At 36.2% G+C, this 22819-nt stretch overlaps 1 protein-coding gene across 1 annotated transcript in view; it reads right to left on the bottom strand.

Moving 5' to 3' along the window:
* The window catches only part of LOC148941992 (somatostatin receptor type 2-like), a 272171-nt gene that overhangs the window by 138239 nt on the left and 111113 nt on the right, over window positions 1-22819 (bottom strand). Inside the window, exon 4 of the mRNA XM_089103544.1 lies at window positions 6331-6527. Coding sequence (XP_088959670.1) covers window positions 6331-6527 — 197 coding nt within the window. The remainder of the gene's footprint in view (window positions 1-6330; window positions 6528-22819) is intronic.

Genomic DNA, 22819 nt, shown 5'->3' with positions numbered 1-22819 from the left:
TATATTTGCACAAAAGGGGGAGGGGGGGGGGGTAAAGTATTTGGACAGTCAGGTGTCAGAAAACAATTCTTACTTCATGATATGCAGAGTAATTGTACCTAACACATTTTACATGCAGACCCACTTTACTTTACCCCCTCCTAAAAAAGTATTTTATATATTTTTATTTTTTTTTTCTATTATACTCCATAGTTTTTTTTTCTTTTAAGATTATTTGACTTTATTTCTGCTCATTTTTGGCCTAATGAAGCTCTTTACTTAAAAAAAAAAAAAAACTTGTTCTGTTTGTTTCCCATTAACAAATATTATCTGTAAGTAATTAAACAAAAATTACAAACAAATTTTTCAACTGAAAGTAAGGAGCAACATCAAACCTTAAAAAGAACTGAAATTATTCCGTATATGAAAGGGGTTGCCTCCTCCTCAAGGCCTCGCTCATTACGTTAAAGTTTTTTTGTATAGAATTTTAAAACAAAGCTTATTGTTCTAATTAAACACTTCAGGAATTAAAAAACAGAATCGTTCTTAAAGAATTTAGGACAAGAAGTTAAAACTTTAGCGTAAAGAGCAAGGTCTTGTGGAAGGGGAAACTCCTTTCATATACGTAATAATTTCTGTTCGTTTTAAGTTTTGATGTTGCTCCTTACTTTCAGTTGATAAACTTCTTTTTTACAATTTAATTTCTGATCGTTTTTATATAATAATATCGGGAAATCTGGCTCTCTCCATGAAAAGTTCCGGTACATGTGCATTATACGCCACTCACTCAAGTGTACGATGTGTAAAACTGGCTCGAGAACAAACCGGTTTTTTCGTTTGTTTCTTCTTTGCTTTAGAAACAAATTTGGGCTATATATTTGCACATTAGGGGGAGGGGGTAAAGTATAGCTGGTCTGTATGCAAAATGTGTTATGTACAATTATAATGCATATTATTAAGTAAGAATTGTTTTCTGACTTCAAACTGTCCAAATTCTTTACCCACCTCCCCCCCTTATGTGCAAATATATAGCCTAAATTATATATTCTGTCATTTATTTTGTCTTGTCTCGCGCTAAGCTGAAAGAAACTAACGCAGAAACGGGTTTGTTCTCGAGTTTTTACACAGCGTAAACTTGAGTGCGTCGCATATAATACATAAGTATCAAAATTCCTTCTCCCTGCGGAAAATAAAAAAAACTCAAAGAAAATTCTCAAATTTGGAAAGCCTTATTTTCCACAGGGGTGTATTTTTCGGGAGGGAGGTATTTTCCCCGGGGGGTATTTTCCACAGGAGGGTATTTTCCGGGGGGTGTTTTTCCGCAGAGGGGTATTTTCCGGGGGAATTTTACGGGAGGTAATTTCCGAAGGGATGTTTTTCGGGGGGGGGGGGGGGCAGCAGCCAGCAGTTCGTGTGGCCAAAATATTTAGAACTGACTGGGCTGTCATGTCTTAACTTTTAGAGCTTAGATAAGAGATCCGAACAAACGACAGAAAACTAAAAACCATCACCTAATTTTAAGGAAACTTTAGAAAAACCTTTTAACTTCTTCCGTTTATTGTGTGAAATAGAAATATTCAAATTTAATGACAGATACATTATTAGGAAAGTAAATTTTGCTTTTTCAATTGAACGGAGTAGAATATTCTTTTTGAAGTTCAGGAAAAGGCAGTCCCTAGAAATATTCTAGCTTACCGGTTTGAAAAACCTTAAAAATCCACGAAAACAAAGTTTCATTTGAGTAATTTCATAGCTTTGGCAGTTCCCGTTGTGCTACCTGTCTTGATTGAAAACCTTGTCGAATCAGATGCATATTATTTAAGTTATTTTTATATTGAATCTAAGCGCTTTGCTTAAAGTACCAAGGACACCTAAAATGAAAAATAATTCATTAAATTGGTCAAGTCCAAACTTACACAGCCATAAACATCTTAAATGTGAGCGAAAAACCAATAATTCATTTTTTAAGGATAAAGATTACCTGCCTACATAAAGTATTTTAACATGGAAATTCGTGACTTATTTCAAAAATAAAGAACGTGTACTGTTAAACAGCAAAAAAGGAGCAAAAAATAAATAAATCAGCATATAGCCTTAGAAAGTGTTGTTTTTATTGTATGTTCTGCTAAAACAGAAATCAGAACCTAGTTCAGCAAAGCTCTTTTCTTTGAAAAATACTTTTAAGGAATGCTTCTTGAAAAGAGCTTGGCTAGACTAGGCCTAGTCTTGATGTTACTAGGATTTTTGGCACTCCAGGATCTTTTAACCATGAAGCAGGAATCTTCCCCATTAGAAAGATAATATACGTTTTGTCTACTTTAAACTAGCTTGCCATATTTAAGATCCCCTATTAATTTTTACGAAGATTGCTTTGGGAGTTTCCATTGGTGCTGAGAAAATCTACTAACGGGCACTATCTTTGAAACGGTAAGCTGAGGCTGAGATTCGCAAAATGATTTTTAAGGTATCAAATCCCATTAAGGATATTTTTTTCTAATTGTCATATCTATTAAACAAGATGTGGGTTTTTCACAAGAATATTTTTTTTCATACTTGTCCCCTATAACCCTCGCCCTCCCCAAAATTCTTCAAATATTTATATTTATATATAAATATTTATATTCTGCCTCTGTACTGTCCTCCACATCCCCAATATTTTATTTAAGTAATGCGTAATTTTATTTTTCTCTTGACTCTATTTTAAAAATCAATGATGTCCAGTTTTCCTGTGACCCTTACTACAGCTTTATGCGCTTCTTTCATTCTGAAATCATAAAATTTGACTTAATTTTTTGTTTAATAATAGTAGCTTATCCTCCCATTAACCCCAACACAGAGAGCACGTTCCACCTCCACTCCAATCACCTTAAAATTTCTCAAAATCGTGAAATGTTTGGATTTTGTCTATGTGTTCAACTCGCCGTAATATAACCTCCGAAAACTATTCACAAAACTGTTTTTATTTTCTTGGATTATTTTTTCTGAGACAATTTGCATGCTGAGTTCGTGACCATTGAATTTCCCGTATTGACCCCAGAAGGGTGAATATCACCATATTGAGTTCTTTTTAAGGAGATTTTTATATTTGTATGCTGAATTTTCAGCTATTGAAATTCCCTTATTGACTCAAGAGGGCTCAAATTCACGATAGAGGTTAAAAGATTTTTTGTCTGGGATTTTTCGGTTTGAATATTATCTGGAAGTGATTAGTGCCCATGGTCCAGAGCATTACAAGCGAATTTTTTTATTAGACAAAAATTAAAAAATACTTTCTTCACTTTCTTTACATTTTTTTTTGTTTTCATATGACCTATCACTCAGATAATTTTTGTACAATTCCCTGCTTTTGTCTATTAAACATAAAAGTTTTCCACCAATATTCCTAGCTGCACTCCTAACTTTCTGTTTTAAGAAACTATCAGGTACTTCGCAAATTTTTTTCCTAAAATTATTCCATCCATCTTCCTCATTGTCAAATTTTAAGCTCTCTACTTTAGCATTCAAATGTTCCTGGAAATTTTCTTTCAAATTCTCATCCTGGAGTCTACCAACATCATAACTTTCCAGGAGGTAGTTACCCTTCTGAAATTTCAGTTTTAAATCAACCCTAGACCCTACTAGATGGTGATATTAACTTTTAATATTAATAACAGCACTCCTATATACCCTAGTATGTTGTATTGATCCTGCCAGTCTTCGGTTTACAATAGCATAATCAATAAGGTTTGCTGTCTTACCATCACGCGAAACTATGTTAGCTTATGGGCCATTTTATGACCAAAAATCGTATTGGTTATGACTAGATTGTTTTACCTACAAAATTGCAGCAGTCCGTAGCCGTTATTGTTTTCATTTCTAGATTAAATGGACTAGATTATACTAGATTTTTTACCTACAAAATTGCAGCAATCTGTAGCCATTACAGTTTTCATTTCCTACACCAAATTTACCTAGGCTCGGATACAATCTATCCCTATTTCTACCCACCTGGACGTTAAAATATCCTAATAAAAACACCGTATTTCCACCTAGGACCCTGTCTATTTGCTCCTGTAACTGTAAGTAAAATTCATCTGAGTCACTAGTATCTCCGTAAGTCGGTTCTACAGGGGCATATACTACTATAGCTGATACCCTGAAAAATGAGCGATTTGTATTCCATTATTAATACCTTCTCAGCCTAAACAAGACTTAGCAGCTTCCTTATTCATCATGAGCCCTACTCCCTGTCTATGTACCCCATCCTTCCTACCTGAGTAAATAAATTCCATGTTACCTTGTTTCACGCTTCCTAATCCTGGAATATGAGTTTTTGAAACTCCTAATAAGTCTAGTTCTGTCGTCTGAATTCGTCAGTAAAAATGTCGATACGATAGTTATTTTTTAACGTCGCAACATTCCAAATTCCAATTTTCATATTCTTTAAATTATTAACATTATTTTAGTCCTAGGAAAGGCAATAGTCCCGAATATCAGTACAGGACGAGGACCAGCACATCTTCCCAGGTCTACACCGAAACGCTTAAGCCGGCTTAGAACCGGACAGCAAGAAGTCCCTGTGACCTCCAGTATGAATGGAGGCTTTTTACAATCCTGGGCCCATCTTGGTTACAACATGATTTTCAGCACTTTGCGATGCTTTTCTATCAACAAGAGTCAAAATCATACACAGACAGTCTCAAGCCTATTACCTCCGACTCATTACCCACAGATATGATGCAACTACGGAGAGGCAACCCATAGTAGATAAGTTAGCTAGGAAGAGGCTTTTTAGCCCAAAAACGGCTGCCCAAATAGACCAGGCGCAGAAGAATTATCCATTAATGAGAATCCCTTGCGAATGCTTTGTCATTTACTAGGCTATAATTTTCTCGAGGGATGCTACTCATCAAGTGGGCATAGAGCTGACTGCAAGGTCTCCAGTCTTGCAGGTACCCCAAAAGGGTCGAGGCAGCCCTTTTCAGAGGTCTTTGTTCATAGATCTGGATCTCACGTCCTGCCGCAGTTGTCCTCCTGTAGAGGATCCTCTTACGATGGTGTTCTGTGTCACCATGGAATTTAACCCAATATTGGAAGAAGGTTTGTAACTCACGGGACGTGTGCACACACCGATGGGCCCTGTTGAGTGTACATTTGAGGGGCCTTGTTCCTTCTCCATCTGCATTTACAGCCCAGGGTGAGAATGCCCCAGGTTATTATGGAACCCCAGCGACAAGGTCCCCTCTTGGTCTGTCCATCCTAGCTAGGTTCCCTACATATCTGTAGGGCGTTTCTCTATCACCACCTGAGGACATGCTGAGTGGCCTGGGGAAGGCCCCTTTAGATGCAGAATTTAACAAAATTTTTGCTTTATATATAATACTATGCTATCTCACACCTTACTAACTTTTGTGATTAATCTTGTCTTTGATTGCTTTCTATTCTACTTTTTGAAAAGATTATATTGCATATTTCTTTGGATGTTCAGTTGTAACCTTAGATAACCAATTGAAATTATTCTGAACCTAGGCCAGGTTATTTTAGAACCTGTAGGTCTTTTATTTTCTTTTAAATCTTATTTTCTAAATTATATTTAGAATTACATAATTCCTAACAGGTTTGATAGGAAGTGTCAATTAAGCAACCCTAGTAAATCATGTAGAGGACACCCAATTCAACAAAAAGGTCTAATTTTTTCCTTGATTAAGTTTTTGTTTCTTATACCAGAGAATTTTTATGATAAATGTGAGCAATTCTAAAATATCTATAGTAAAAAATATGCCTCCATTGTAAAAAAAAAAACTGACTCGAAACTTTAGTTTACCATTAAGGGGGGGGGGGTCAGCGAGGATTTAAGTTGTAATGAGAGTAGTGATTCAATGGTGTCTTCAGTGTGTAGTATAAGTTAAAACAAAAAAATGCAAACACGTGAATTATAGTACGAATTAAAGAAGTCTCACTGACGGTACAAAAGGAAATATTAAGGCCCATCTTAAGGCCAAGGGCCCATCTTAATTACACTCAACAAGAAAAATAACATAAATATCAAGTTTCACTCATTGATGTCAACGCTTCATTTACATATTTACAGAACTGCCTGATTGTCCTTTTTACAATCGTTTTCAGGATCCTCGGGAACTCCAAGTTACCACCCTCAAAATATATATTGCACTGTTATTTATCCTCCAAGCATCCCTCAACGCTGCAATTTTATTTTTCCTTGTTAAATGTTTAATTTTTGGTATATTCGCTTGAAACACTTTACAGTAGGTATTCAAAGACAGGGATGTCTTCGATATTTTCAGATACATTAAATTTTCCCATTCAGAGTTCGTACTTTGGAATATGCAAAACTATTTGACAAAAGCTTACCTTAGAAATGTTTGGAGTCCTTAAGTTGGTTGCTGCAATAGGATGACATACAGCCAAATATCTGTCAGCAGATAAAATCGTCAGTAACATAGAACTGGTGTACTGGTTGACTGATGTACTTGTCATGTATATTTTGCACATTTCGTATCCAAATCGCCAGGATTTATAATACATAGTAAACATCAAAAATGGCAGACCTGTAATTAAACATTTATGATGAAGACGGAATTGTGACGAAGACAAGCATATAGCTTCTTATCCCAGATTATCTTGTCTACAGTGAAAACTGCCAGGATTGGGAGGTAGTATTTTCGTTATGCTTTTGTTAAATTTTAGTTTTTCACAAAATGGAAATGAGGAGGGCTCGATTAATTGGCTCAAACTTGATTAAAGTTAAAATTTGAAATATCAAATTTCTTTTTTTCTGAACAGATTCAAATGCAAGCGAGTGAAAATGCACAAAAGTAGACTGCAAGCATGCTGAGGGGATGGAGGGGTCATCCCCTCCATCTCCTTTGAAAGTCAAAAAGTAGCCTAGGTACTCTTTTACAGATTGTATCCATATATTTGATGTTTTAGGGGAAATATTTGTATGCCATAGGTTTTCGATAAAATCTTGATTATTCGTCAGGAATTCATTTCTCTTTAATCGAACTACAGCGAAACTTTCTTAGATTTTATAATTTCAAAATTTCTAAATGAAGTTTCTATCTTATGAAAACTTCTATCAATTGACAGTGGTTCAAGGGTAAAGGAGCAAAGAAGAAGGTAAGAGTGAGATATGAATGAATGAATGATTTTTATTACCCGTCTTTAACAATACGAAAAAGTAAAAATGGAGTAGAGAGAAAATGAAAAGAAAACAACAAAACACATCGAACGAACGAATAACTTAAATTGATACTTCAATAACTAAAAAACAACAACAAAAAACCAATGGCGAAACTATTTACATAAAAAGACAACCATTACACATTACTGACTATACCTAAATACATATTATGCGTTGGGTCTAAAGACTTCAGGAACTTTTCCCTCCTGGTCGCGATCACGACGAAGGGGTCGTCGAGTCCGTAACGTACTGAAATCTGGCGGTTTCTTAGCCAGGGGGAAGGCTAAGCAGATATTCTGCAAACTTATAGAACACTGTACGGACTGTTTTTTTCATCATCAAAAGTAAACAAAGACCAGAAAGGTGACAAAGCTAAGATATGAGGGTTGGCAAAGGAGTTGAAGATACTGCAGCGTGGTTTTTTTCTGCACATCGCAAGGCGTGAGTTATTTCCCTACAGTAGATATTTAGAAGTATTTGTTTCTCATCACATGCAATCGGCGAGCTTTGGAGTAGTAGCTGGAAAGGGACTTTAACCTTTTCCAGGACTCCGTCACACACAGACCTGAACAGGGCTAAATTCGCTTTTTGCCATTCAGTCTTCTGGAACCACTTTTTCTCCTTTGGAGTATCATTTGGAGCATTATTCAGGAGGTCATTAATAATGAAGGTATTAGCCACTGGAAGGTGATCAGAAACACAGAAGCCGATATCAACCTCACAGTCACCGTGTGCTCAAGTCGGGAGAGCGGAGCAAAAAGTCGAGCGAAGAAGGGGAGCCGGAATTATGCACATACGCAAAGTCTGCTCTGTTTCTCATTACCCGCGACTCGGGCAAGCTGCGAGCAGGATTTGACTTATCGGATCATTAGCATCAGAGAGGTTAGAGTTCATATCTCCAGCAATGATACAGGAAAGTTTTTTCGCTGCGCATAATGTAGGAACAGCGGCTACTTTTCCGCAAGCAATATTAAACTCATTGTCAGATTGGACAGTCCTGTAGATCGTTGGCATATAGACTGAGAGCACAACAGCACTATCAATTTTCACTGCAACATAAAAGTCCGCTTCTTTAAACGTCGAGGCACGAAGCGAGGCACGGACAATGATAGCAACACCTTTAGAGGGACGACCTCTTCCCGACCTCCTAGAAGGAACGCCAAATACATTTACGTCTTCGTTTAGTTGTAAGAGCTGGAGTCCCTCAGCCGACAGGAAATATTCCTGCACGCACACAATGTCAAATTTGTTAGCAAGGTTTTCTAAAAGTGGTAATTTAGATAGTACTCCACCATTATTGTTCCACATCACTATTTTCAGAGTGCTGGAGCTAGTCATCCCTTAGATAGGGCTTTTTGGCTTCTGGACAACTGAAACTGTAGCAGGGGTGCTTATCGGAGCCACAAAGGGCGCACTTCATCTGGTTCTGTCACGGGGTGTCTTTAGAATTAGCGTGGTCTTCTCCGCAGTTTGAGCATCTTGCTTTATTAGAGCAGTCCTTTGCAATATGCCCATAGGCCTGACAGTTATAGCAACTCCTCGGGAGAAGATGAAAGTCCTCGACTGGAATTCGTTCGTAGCCTATAATAAGCGGAAATTTCATCGCGGAGGCTAGATGCTGCTTGGTCACAAATTTCAGTCTGAACGATCTCGTTTTACCGATCTGAGAGGCCTCAGCACAGTTATTCATAAGACCACCTAGATCCTCTTCACTAACGCTGGTTGGTACGTGTCTGATTATACCAAAGAACTCAGGACTCAACATTTTTGCTTCAATACTTAAAGTCGGACTTAGCAATAGCCTGTAAAACTGATTTTGCAGCCTAATGATCGTTCAGAACAACTTTCCAGTCGGTTTTGCGAGTTTTCAGTTCCACAATATTTCCACAGTTGCTTCCACATACTTTATAGAGATAATCCTTTCGTGAAACAGGATCGTCCAGTCTTTTCGGGGGATTCTTCAGCACGACTGCATAAGTCGGCACTGTTGCAGTTTGCAGTGGAACAGAGGTGGCTGCCGGTTGGGACTGACTCGCAGCCCTTACAAAACGGTCAAACTTAGCACTAAGCTCATTCATCTTCCTGGTCAGTGTCGCTGAGATCTCTCCGACAATCAGAGGAACCTCGTCAGGCTCATAGATAACAAAACACGGCAAATTGACTTTGTTGTCATTGCAGTATTTCAGTTCTTTTATGATATCGAATATATAGTCCTATGTTTGTCACGATTAGTTGGCCTAGTTGACTGGCCTGCCTCAGACCACAGTAATTTCTTTGCATTCCGTATATCAACCAATTCGAAGAACTCTGCAGCTTTGCTCATTATATCTGCATTCTGATTTCCTTCTTTATACGCCCTTACTGTGAAATTCAACACGGCATTCCGTATCAGTCTCTCTTTCGCACCAGTATCATCCAGTGGCATATTTTGTACTGAACGTAATCACACAGAGTCCAAGATCAGTCCGTGGGCGGAGACAAAAATGTTAATAGCAGAAATTCACTTACGAGAGAAGTAAAGGAAGCTTTGGAGGCTGTCTACCTTGTCCCCACAATTTAAGGGGCAAGCCCAGCGGGTACAACGGCTCTTGCAGTCAACTCTCTCACCCCTCTTCTACTTACTCCTCTCCTGTCACCTTTATCTCAGCGTAATTGACTATTCTGTTCTGGAGACTGTTTTTGAATTTTGGCTTATTTTCAGTCAGTACAGTAGGTGGCAACACTGCACTGTAAAATTCAGGCACATTTTCCACAGCGCAACGATCAAGCTCTGGCAACGCTGCTAGATGTAGAATTCATTTCGGCCATATCGCTGCTGTGCACAAAGAATACAGTCCTCTAGGATAATTAAATCTTTCTGTCTGAGTCTCTGTATTTATTAAGTCACCAAATCCCAAGGGAACTTATGTTCAAGCAGCAAAAATATCAATAGCAAGTAAAAAAATAAGCCGATTATAAATGTCTGTTGGGAATCGCACAGGTTGAAACCTTACTCTATTAAAAAGCTAATATCCAGAAACAAGATGTTTACACAACGAACTCTCAATAGAGACAATAAAGACTCGAAACCCCTGCATGATATAAGACATCCAACCGTGCCCCCACCACACCGCCCCATTGTCCTCTGAAGATCCAAGAGTGTTTTCTTCACGGTCCATTATTATTACTGTCGTTATACTAATATCCTATTTATTGTTGTTATAATGTTACCGGAATTAATTTCATTATTATTAATATTGTTATCATTAGTAATATTATTCACAAAACTAAGTTGGGGCTCAGGAAACTGATTTCCTTTTGTCAATTGGTGCTCCATCGGGTGTGGTATATTTACATATAGCTTTCCCAACTCTTTCTTTCTATTTAGAAGAACCTTCTTTTATGGTTTCAGGGTGCTCATTATTTTTTCTTCCATTCGGAGAACCCAACATGCCAGCTTCAGTTCAATATAATAAAATTGTACTCATCTCTCTAAAAAGAGGGCAGATATACCACCATCTGCCGGCCATTTGCGGAAAGCGGTATTCCATCCTCAGGAACGGTACTAATAAAAAAAAACTTCTTTTCCTCGCCTCTGACTTATCCCCAAGAGCTCTTTTCTTGTTCCATAGCCGGTGCTCTATATATCCACGGGGATTGGCAACCCAGGTATGAGTTTGGCAGCCATTATTGTCTTACTATTATTGATCAGACACCGAAAAAAACAGCCAGTGGCTTAAGGGTCACTGAAATTAGCAGTAGCCGGCCCCTATTTGTGTCCACTACAGGCAGGTGTACTACGAGAAGGTTTTGAACACTATAGTGTCCCTGATCTATTGGGATCTTAGAATTAATAAAATGTTTTTTATTTTACTTCAACTTTAATCAAACTTTTTGTTTTTTTTCATTAAATGTGGAAGCCATCACATAGTTTCTTTAGTACCAGGTTTGAAGTCAAATTGAGCCAGCAAAGAAAAATAATAATTATAACTAATAAGCATTTTTTGACATGTAGTTCAGGCTGAAAAATTCCTCAAAATGGTGTAACGACCTAAGTAATGGAAACATTACCTAGGATTAAAGTATATTTTTGGGGAATTATAAGCCTTTCAAAATAAGGGCAGCCTACATCGGTACGTTGATTAATCGGTACGTCTTGTGAATGCGAAGAAAGTTCTACTAATTTAATTTTCTGATCCTTATCCTTAGCGTCGTGATTTTTTTTTTTATCTCACAAATATACTCAGTTTTCAGCATAAGAGATGCCTCTGAAAAAAAAAATGCATAATTCCAAATTTTTTTCCATAGGAGCTTGAATCCTTTGCAGTAGGGTTCTCCAATATACCGAATCCCCCTTTTTCAAAAATTGAACAAATTTTCTAAAGCCCGTAACTTTTCATGGATGCCATTAAATTTGATGAATTTTTACACATTTTCAATAAGCATTAAAATTTGATTCTTTCGATGTATCTATTGTCATCAAGACTTTTTTTTAGGTTTTCGGTTACTATTGAGCCACATCGCTCCTTACTTACAGTTTATTATCACAAACTGTTTGCTCAATTATATTGCTCAACTTGTGTTGTTTTTTTTGTAGTGGGTCAGAATTAAAATTATTATTATTATTAGAGTTGGAGTTTTTTTTTTCAAAATATGTTGGAAACATTCGATGAAAAAACATAGATGACAGGAGCAATCTTGTGATTTAACCGTAATGAAGATACACACACACACACACACACACACACACACACACACACACACACACACACACACACACACACACACACACACACACACACACACACACACACACACACACACACACACACACACACACACACACACACACACACACACACACACACACACACACACACACACACACACACACACACACACACACACACACACACACACACACACACACACACACACACACACACACACACACACACACACACACACACACACACACACACACACACACACACACACACACACACACACACACACACACACACACACACACACACACACACACACACACACACACACACACACACACACACACACACACACACACACACACACACACACACACACACACACACACACACACACACACACAAACACACACACACACACACACACACACACACACACACACACACACACACACACACACACACACACACACACACACACACACACACACACACACACACACACACACACACACACACACACACACACACACACACACACACACACACACACACACACACACACACACACACACACACACACACACACACACACACACACACACACACACACACACACACACACACACACACACACACACACACACACACACACACACACACACACACACACACACACACACACACACACACACACACACACACACACACACACACACACACACACACACACACACACACACACACACACACACACACACACACACACACACACACACACACACACACACACACACACACACACACACACACAAAGGGCTACACTTGTTATTAAAAAGGGCTAGTGCCCTTTTTAATAGTCGAAAGTGATCGGAGGGTAACTCACCCCCCTCTCACGCCCACCATTCTCCTAAACACGTGCAATCAAAATTTTCAGATAGCTATTTCATTCAACGTAGTTGAAAATTCCGAAAATTAGAACTGGAACCGGAGGACGAATACCCCCCCCCCTCATACCCATCATTTCCCCAAACACTTCCGATCAACATTTTGATGGTAGTTGAAGGGTCTGAAAATTATATCTTTGAGTATGATGAACCCCCACAACCTTCAGTGCTAAGGTTATGAGATATGTCTGGGGACATAAAAGGTTCTTATAGAAAGCTTTGTCGTAAAAACTTCAAAAAGAGCTATCTTTCGGAAATTGAGAGACCTATTGTCCTTTTTAATAGTCGAAATTAATCGGAAGGAGAAACACCCCCCCCCCCCACGTCCATAATTTCCCCAAACATTTCCGATCAACATTTTGATATATCAATGTTGTTCAACGTAGTTGAAAGGTCTGGAAATATGAAGATGACACCCCCCCCTCCGATAGCCCTCAGGACAAGAAGAGTTAGAAAGTTTTGTCGTAGAAACTTCAAAAAAGGCTCATTCGACTGTAAATTGAGAGGACTAGTGTCTTTTTATTAGTCGAAAGTGATCAGAGGGCAGAAGCCCTCCTCCCACACCCATCGTTTCCCCAAACAGCTAGAATCAAAATTTGAGATCTTCATTTTGTTCAACGTATTAAAAAACTCAGTCGTTAAGTAGCTCATTCGATTGGAAACTCAAAGAGCTGGTGCCCTTCGAATAGTCGAAAGTGTTCGGAGAGCACCTAACCTCCCTCCCACGCCAACTTTTTCCCCAAACACATCTATTCAAAATTTTGAGATAGGCATTTTGTGCAACGTAGTTAAAAGGTCCATAAATTATATCTTTGAGGATGACACCCCCTCCAGCAGCCCTCGGGGCATGGGCTGTAAGTTATGCCCTGGGGGAAGATAAGGTTTATATAAAAAGACTGATCGTATATATTTCGGGGGGGGGGGGGCTCATTGGACTGGTAATCAGAAGTTCTAGTGTCCTTTTTAAGATTGATAGTGATTGAAGGGTGGGTACACACCCCCCTTCCACAGCCTTGTATTCTTTTTATAAAAAGGGTCTTCATGGAAACCTCAAAAAGGGCTCATTGGATTTGAAATTGAAAGAGCTAGTGTTCTTTTTATAGTAGAAAGTGATTGGAGGGCAGCTCAACCCCTCTCACGCTTTACTAGAAAAAATTGTGCACGCTTTACCAAAAAAATGTGTGCTTTACTAAAAAAATTGTTTTAAATATTTTCATCTTATAACTTTAAGAAATAGAATGTTAATTAATATGTTAAGGAATAAATATCAGCATATGTTTATTATACTGACAATCCCCATTTCTTTCATTAAATTCATTTGAATTTTTTTCACTAAATAAAGATTATATTCTGACTTTTAGGAAGCAAAGGGGTTTACAACCCCTAATTTCTGCTCGTTTGGAATTTGGCTCTGTTATTTATTTTAATTTCTGTTTGTTTTGGGGTTTCATTTATTTATTGATGCTGATTTGTGGTAGTTTTATGCTTGGTGAATTATTTGATTCTATTTTTGTTCATTTTTGGTTTAATGGAGTTCTTTACTTTTTTTGAAAAACTTATTTTATGGAAAAAGTCTTTTTAATTAATCTAAGACAGATCATGGATGCGTGTTTATTTATTTATTTATTTTTTTCCAGGGGTGATTATATTAAACCAGTGATCGTAGGAGTTTCAGAGAGGGCTCATGTGATCGGTAATAAATAGTTCTAGTGCTCTTTTTAAGTGACCAAAATATTGGAGGGCAGCTAGCCCACTTCCCACGCCCATTTTTCCAATTTTCCAATTTTTCTATTTTTCTAAATTTTGAGATAGCCGTTTTTTCAGCACAGTCAAAAAACCTAATAACTACATCTTTGAGGATGACTTAAACCCCATAGTCCCCGGGGGAAGGGCTGCAAGTTATGAACTTTACCCATTGTTTACATTTAGTATTGACCATTGGGAAGCATACAGACGTTTTCAGGTGATATTTTTCTGGTAGAGGAGGGGGGGAGTAATTTTTCATGGGAATTTCCCATGGAAGGGGAGCCGGATTTTCCAGCATTATTTACAAAACAAAAACGAACAGAAATTAAGTAAAAAAAAAGCTTTTTCAACTGAAAGTAAGGCGAAACATTAAAACTTAAAACGAACAGAAATTATTACGCATATGAGGGGGCCACCCCTCGTCGATACCTCGCTCTTTACTCTATTCATTTTAGTAATTTTAAAAGAGCTTTCTATATAAATAAAACAGCCTTTGTGATTCAGGAGTCATTCTTAAAGGATTGGGACGAAATCTAAAATTTTGCATAAAGTGCGAGGCATTGACGAGGGGGCGAACCCCCTCATATACGTTATAGTTTCTGCTCGTTTTAAGTTTTAATGTTGGTCCTTACTTTCAGTTGAAAATACTTTTTATTTATTTAATAGCCCAAAAAATCGTACTTTCTAGTAGAGAAAACGGATTAAATTGTTGAAAGGGCCCAAGGAAAAAACAGCACATGTACTTTCAGCTTGGTAGTTAAAGTCTCAAACGATCAAAGTATTATAGTTCCAACATATCTTCGGACAACAGCAGTTTTTTAATACCATCGCGGAAGGTAAGGCAAAAATTTCCAACAGCCTATCTGAAATCAAGTCATAGTTTTTGCCATAAGCCATATCTACCCATAATTTTTGTTTAAACCTGGAAGGGGTATCATTTGCCAAGTATCTAAAAAGAAACTTTTTAATATTCAGATTTTTGGTCATCTAGCCCAGCTCTGTTTCTTCCCTTAGAAAGACGTAGACCCATCAAAAACTCAATTCTGACCTTGGCTTCTAGATGTAATAATGCATCAGCATTTTACAAGTGAAGTTTTATAAAAGGTTAGGATTCATCATGCTCGATTTTCTCGTCAAAATATTGTCGATCCCTCAAGATCTGTTGTTTCTCGAGAAGAAACTGTCATTAGGATTTACTTTAAGTAAGGAAATAAATCATTCACCAAGCAAAACAATTAGGAAGATGGTGCAGTATCTTTAGTTCTCTCTTATCTTAGATATCAAGTCATTTACCACAAATATTGTGACTTGAGATACTACTCGCTTTAGCGGGTCATTAAAAGTGCCAGACTAATTAGCAAATGAGAAATAAACTATACATAATCCTCCTCTAGTAATATTTTCTGGCATCTTTTGCAAATGTTTCTGAAGGGACTCCTTTTTCGAAAATGGTATTCCAGTGATTCAAAAGTGATTCAGTTTGTTTGTCTGGAGCAAATTACTCTAAGGAATAGACTTTTATCTTTATTACTGTTATTGTCTTATAGCAGCTTATATGATTTTCATATTTTGAGCAGAAATATGCCGTAAAATTAATGTCTGTTCAGATAATCTCAGAGGGTTACATCTCAAGATTCTAGACGTTTACCCAACCCCCCCCCCCCGACGATTATCCCTCCGGAAAATACCCCCCCCCCCTCTCCGGAAATTACCCCAGGGAAACACCCCTACGGAAAATACCCCCTGGTAAATACCCCTCAGAAAATCCCCCCCCGTGGAAAATAAGCCTTTCAAAATTTGAGAATTTTATTTGAGTTTAAATTTTTCAATTCCCGTAGGGGGGGGGGGGAGAATTTTGGTACTTGTGTATTATGCGCTACTCACTCAAGCTTACGCTCTGGAAAATTCGAGAACACACTGGTTTTTTATAGTTTCTTCGTTACTTTAAAAATAAAGTTGGGCTATAGAGTTGCACTTTAGAGTGGGGGGGAGGGATAAATATAGCGGGTCTGCATGCAAAATGTGTTTGGTACAATTATTCTGCATATTAAATAGATAGAAAAATAAGTGTATTTTAAAGCCAAATATACGGCCATGAACACAGTAAAATATAATAGATGAATATAGTGAATGGGGGGGGGGTGTTTAACCCCCCTGAAAATACCCCAACGCTAAAAATCCCCCCGGAAAATATCCCCCTACGGAAAATACCCCCAATAGAAAGTAACCCTGGTGGAAAATACCCCCTCCTTGGAAAACACCATCGTGGGAAATACTCCCCCCCCCTGTGGAAAATAAGGTTTCTAAATTTGAAACTTTTATTTGAGTTTTTTTTAGTTTCGTTGAAAAGTGCTAAGGAACGGGAAAAATAGGAATTTAAACACTAGAAGTACCTTCAAAACTTAGAAAAAAAAACTCAAATCCATTTGTGTTGAAAACACTTCCATATGAACTTCTGCAATTTTTGGCAGTAGCAGGTGCCAAATTAAAAAAAAATGAAGAAGAAACAAATATAGGCGAACAATCATCAAAATTAATCTAAAATATATGGCACCAAAAAGTTTAAGAAGGTCTGGATGTCCTTTGAAAGGATAGTTGGTTTTGGGAACCAACAAATTCTTTTTTCTTACGGACGAAACCGTTGTCAAATTCTACAAGTTTGTTTTTCTTATCTTCAAAGTGTAAAACTACCGCAAATCAACATTAACAAATAGATGAAATCCAAAACTAAGAGAAAATACGACAGATAGCCAAGTCAAACTCAAAACGAGCAAAAATTAAAAGGATTATGGCTGATAACACCCATGTCTACTTCAGAACAGAAAATAATTTGCACTTTACTTTAAAAAAACCGTGCATTGTCAGTTTGATATACATATTCTGATATTTATTCCTTATAGACTTAATACTTCTTTATTTGTTAAAGTCAAAAAGGTGAAAACATTTAAAATGTATTTTGTTTTCAGTAAAGTGCAAGTTATGTTTTGGTCCTGAGGAGGTGTGGCGGTTTTCAGCCCTACTCATGCTAATTTTTGCTATTTTGAGTTTGAATAGGTTATTGATTGTAATTTCTGTTCGTTTTGGGTTAATTTATTTATGGTGACTTGTGGCAGTTTTATACTTGGGAAATTATTTGAATTTATTTCTACTCATTTTTGGCTTAACAAGGCTGTTTACTATATTTTAACAAACTTGTTTTGTGGGAAAAGTTTTTTAAATTAATTTCCGTTCATTTTTTATTGACAGAGTCTTTTTTATATAAAAAATATTTTATATTTTTTTAATTTTTTCAATTATACTCCATAGTTTTTACTTTGAAGATTATTTGACTTTATTTCTGCTAATTTTTGGTTTAACGAGGCTCTTTACTTTTCTTTCAAAAACTTATGTTTCCCAATAACAAATACTATCTTAAGTAATTAAATAAAATAAAACAAGTTTTTCAACTGGAAGTGAGGAGCAACATCAAACCTTAAACCGAACTGAAATTATTACATATATGAAAAGGGTTGCTTCATCCTCAGGACCTCGCTCTTTACGATAAAGTTCTCTCTCTATGAAAAAATCCAATACTTGTGTTTTATACGCCACTGACTCAAGACTACGATGTGTAAAACTCAGGAAAAAAACTGGTTTCTTCATTACTTTAGAAACAAATTTGGGCCATATATTTGCACATTAGAGGGGGGCGGGGGGTAAAATAGGTACAATTTGTCTGCGTATTATGAAGTAAGAATTGATTTCTGACTTCAAACTATCCAAATACTTTACCCCATCCCCTTATGTACAAATATATAGCCCAAATTATATATTTTTCATATATTCTGTCACTTGTCTTTGTCTTATCTCACACTAAGCTGAAAAAACGGTGTCCGGCGTTTACCCCCCTCCCCGGTGAATATCCCTCCGGAAAATACCCCCCGCGAAAAATATCCCCCCACCCCCGCAAAAAATATCCCCGGAAAATACCCCCCGGAAAATGCCCCCCCGGAAAATACCCCCGTGGAAAATACCCCCTGAAAATCCCCTCAGAAAATACCCCCCACCACGGAAAATACCTACCGAAAATACCCCCCTGGAAAATAAGACTTTCCAAATTTCAGAATTCTATTTGAGTTTTATTTTTTTAATTTTCGTAGGGGGAAAGAATTTTGGTACTTGTGTATTATGTACCACTCACTCAAGTTTACGCTGTGTAAATACACCGTTTTTTGTTTGTTTCTTCGTTACTTTAGAAATAAATTTGCGCAATAGATTTGCACATTAGGGCGGGGGGTAAGCATAGTGGGTCTTCATGAAAAATGTCTTTGGTACAATTATTCTGCATATTAGATACATAGACAAATAAGTGTATTTCCCCCCCCCTCCGATAGCCCTCAGGACAAGAAGAGTTAGAAAGTTTTGTCGTAGAAACTTCAAAAAAGGCTCATTCGACTGTAAATTGAGAGGACTAGTGTCTTTTTATTAGTCGAAAGTGATCAGAGGGCAGAAGCCCTCCTCCCACACCCATCGTTTCCCCAAACAGCTAGAATCAAAATTTGAGATCTTCATTTTGTTCAACGTATTAAAAAAACTCAGTCGTTAAGTAGCTCATTCGATTGGAAACTCAAAGAGCTGGTGCCCTTCGAATAGTCGAAAGTGTTCGGAGAGCACCTAACCTCCCTCCCACGCCAACTTTTTCCCCAAACACATCTATTCAAAATTTTGAGATAGGCATTTTGTGCAACGTAGTTAAAAGGTCCATAAATTATATCTTTGTGGATGACACCCCCTCCAGCAGCCCTCGGGGCATGGGCTGTAAGTTATGCCCTGGGGGACGATAAGGTTTATATAAAAAGACTGATCGTATATATTTCGGGGGGGGGGGGGCTCATTGGACTGGTAATCAGAAGTTCTAGTGTCCTTTTTAAGATTGATAGTGATTGAAGGGTGGGTTTTTGTTAAACACGATTCGCTGAAACAAAAGCGGAACTTTTAAAATCACAACAACTGAAGGTCAGTAAATAATTACTTTGTTTTTTTTTGTTAAACACTATTGTTTTAAAAAGAAGCGTAAATATTAAAATAAAAACAAATTACGGTAATTAAATAATTCATTTTTTTTTTTTTTAAAAAAGTTTTGCTGAAACAAAATTATACCTCTTAAAAACACAACTGAAGGTCAGTAAATAATTCCTTTTGTTTTTTTGTTAAAAACGATTGGCTTAAATAAAAGCGGAACTTTTAAAATCACAACAACTGAAGGTCAGTAAATAATTCCTTTTTTTTTTTTTGTTAAACACGATTTGCTGAAATAAAAGCGGAACTCTTAAAATCACAACAACTGAAGGTCAGTAAATGATACCTTTGTTTTTTGTTAAACACCATTGGCTGAAACAAAAGCGGAACTTTTAAAATCACAACAACTGAAGGTCAGTAAATGATCCCTTTGTTTTTCGTTAAACACGATTGGCTGAAACAAAAGTAGAACTTTTAAAATCACAACAACTGAAGGTTAGTAAATGATTCCTTTTGTTTTTTTTGCTAAACACGATTAGCTGAAACAAAAGCGGAACCTTTAAAATCACAACAACTGAAGGTCAGTAAATAATTTCTTTGTTTTTTTTTGTTAAACACGATAGGCTGAAATAAAAGCGGATTTCTTAAAATCACAACTGAAGGTCAGTAAATAATTCCTTTGTTTTTTTTTGTTAAACACGATTGGCTGAAATAAAAGCGGAACTCTTAAAATCACAACACCTGAAGGTCAGTAAATGATTCCTTTGTATTTTTGTTAAACACGATTGACTGAAACAAAAGCGGAACTTTTAAAATCACAACAACTGAAGGTCAGTAAATAATTCCATTATTTTTTTTCGTTAAACAGGATGGGTTGAAACAAAAGCGGAACTCTTAAAATCACAACTGAAGGTCAGTAAATAATTCCTTTGTTTTTTTTTGTTAAACACGATTGGCTGAAATAAAAGCGGAACTCTTAAAATCAAAACAACTGACGGTTTTTTTTGTTAAACACGATTGGCTGAAACAAAAGCGGAACTTTTAAAATCACAACAACTGAAGGTCAGTAAATAATTCCCTTGTTTTTTTTGTTAAACACGATTGGCTGAAACAAAAGCGGAACTTTTAAAATCACAACTGAAGGTTAGTAAATGATTCCTTTTGTTGTTGTTTTTTTTTATATACACGATTGACTGAAATAAAAGCGAAACTCTTAAAATCAAAACTGAAGGTTAGTAAATAATTCCCTTTTGTTTATTTTTTTTTGTTAAACACGATTGGTTGAAATAAAAGCGGAACTTTTAAAATCACAACAACTGAAGGTCAGTAAATAATTCCTTTTGTTTGTTTTTTTTGTTAAAAACGATTGGCTGAAACAAAAGCGTAACTTTTAAAATCACAACTGAAGGTTAGTAAATAATTCCCTTTTGTTTTTTTTTTTTGTTAAACACGATTGGTTTAAATAAAAGCGTAACTTTTAAAATCACAACAACTGAAGGTAAGTAAATATTTCTTTTTTTTTTTTTTTTTAAACACGTTTGGTTGAAACAAAAACGGAACTTTTAAAATCACAACTGAATGTTAGTAAATAATTCCTTTTGTTTTTTTTTGTTAAACACGATTGGCTGAAACAAAAGTAGAACTGCTAAAATCACAACTGAAGGTCAGTAAATAATTCCTTTGTTTTTTTTTTTTCAAACACGATTTGCTGAAACAAAAGCAGAACTTTTAAAATCACAACAACTGAATTTAATTAAATGTTTCCTGTGTTTTTTTTTAAAAAATACTGGCTGAAATAAAAGCTGAAATTTTAAAATAACAAAAACTGAAAGTCAGTAAATAGTTCCTCTGTTTTTTTTTGTTAAAAATGTTTTGCTTAAAAAAAAGCGTAACTCTTAAAATCACAACAACTGAAGGTCAGTAAATAATTCCTTTGTTTTCTTATTGTTAAACACGACTGGCTGAAACAAAAGCGGAACTTTTAAAATCACAACAACTGAAGGTCAGTAAATAATTCCTGTGTTTTTTTTTTAGACACGATTGGCTGAAACAAAAGCGGAACTCTTAAAATCACAACAACTGAAGGTCAGTAAATAATTCCTTTGTTTTTTTTTTTTTAAACACGATTGGCTGAAACAAAAGCGGAACTTATAAAATCAGAACTGAAGGTCAGTAAATATTTTTTTTTTTTTTTTTTAAACATGATTGGCTGAAATAAAAGCGGAACTTTTAAAATCACAACAACTGAAGGTCAGTAAATAATTCCTTTTTTTTTGTTAAAAAAAAATATCGTGTTTAATCGTGTTTAATAAAAACAAACAAAGGAATTATTTACTGACCTTAAGTTGTGATTTTAAAAGTACCGCTTTTATTTCAGCCAATCGTGTTTAACAAAAAAAAACAAAAGGAATTATTTACTAACCTTCAGTTGTGATTTTAAAAGTTCCGCTTTTATTTCAACCAATCGTGTTTAACAAAAAATAAAGGTATCATTTACTGACCTCCAGTTGTTGTGATTTTAAAAGTTCCGCTTTTGTTTCAGCCAATCGTGTTTAACAAAAAAAAAAATGAATTATTTACTGACCTTCAGTTGTGATTTTAAAAGTTCCGCTTTTATTTCAACCAATCGTGTTTAACAAAAAAAAAATGAAATATTTACTGAACATCAGTTGTTGTGATTTTAAAAGTTCCGCTTTTATTTCAACCAATCGTGTTTAAAACAAAAAAAATAAACAAAAGGGAATTATTTACTAACCTTCAGTTGTGATTTTAAAAGTTCCGCTTTTGCTTCAGCCAATCGTTTTTAACAAAAAAACAAACAAAAGGAATTATTTACTGACCTTCAGTTGTTGTGATTTTAAAAGTTCCGCTTTTATTTCAGCCAATCGTGTATAACAAAAAAAACAACAAAAGGACTTATTTACTAACCTTCAGTTGTGATTTTAAAAGTTCCGCTTTTATTTCAGCCAATCGTGTTTAACAAAAAAAAAACAAGGGAATTATTTACTGACCTTCAGTTGTTGTGATTTTAAAAGTTCCGCTTTTTTTTCAGCCAATCTTGTTTAAAAAAAAAAACCTTCAGTTGTTTTGATTTTAAGAGTTCCGCTTTTGTTTCAGCCAATCGTGTTTAACAAAAAAAAACAAAGGAATTATTTACTGACCTTCAGTTTTGATTTTAAGAGTTCTGCTTTTGTTTCAACCCATCCTGTTTATCAAAAAAAAATTAATGGAATTATTTAATGAACTTCACTTATTGTGAT

The sequence above is a fragment of the Artemia sp. Qi Xiang Cuo genome, chromosome 17, assembly GCF_049724085.1.
Source record: "Artemia sp. Qi Xiang Cuo chromosome 17, ASM4972408v1, whole genome shotgun sequence".
Lineage (NCBI taxonomy): Eukaryota > Metazoa > Arthropoda > Branchiopoda > Anostraca > Artemiidae > Artemia > Artemia sp. Qi Xiang Cuo.
This window is presented reverse-complemented; position numbering and strand designations above follow the sequence as displayed.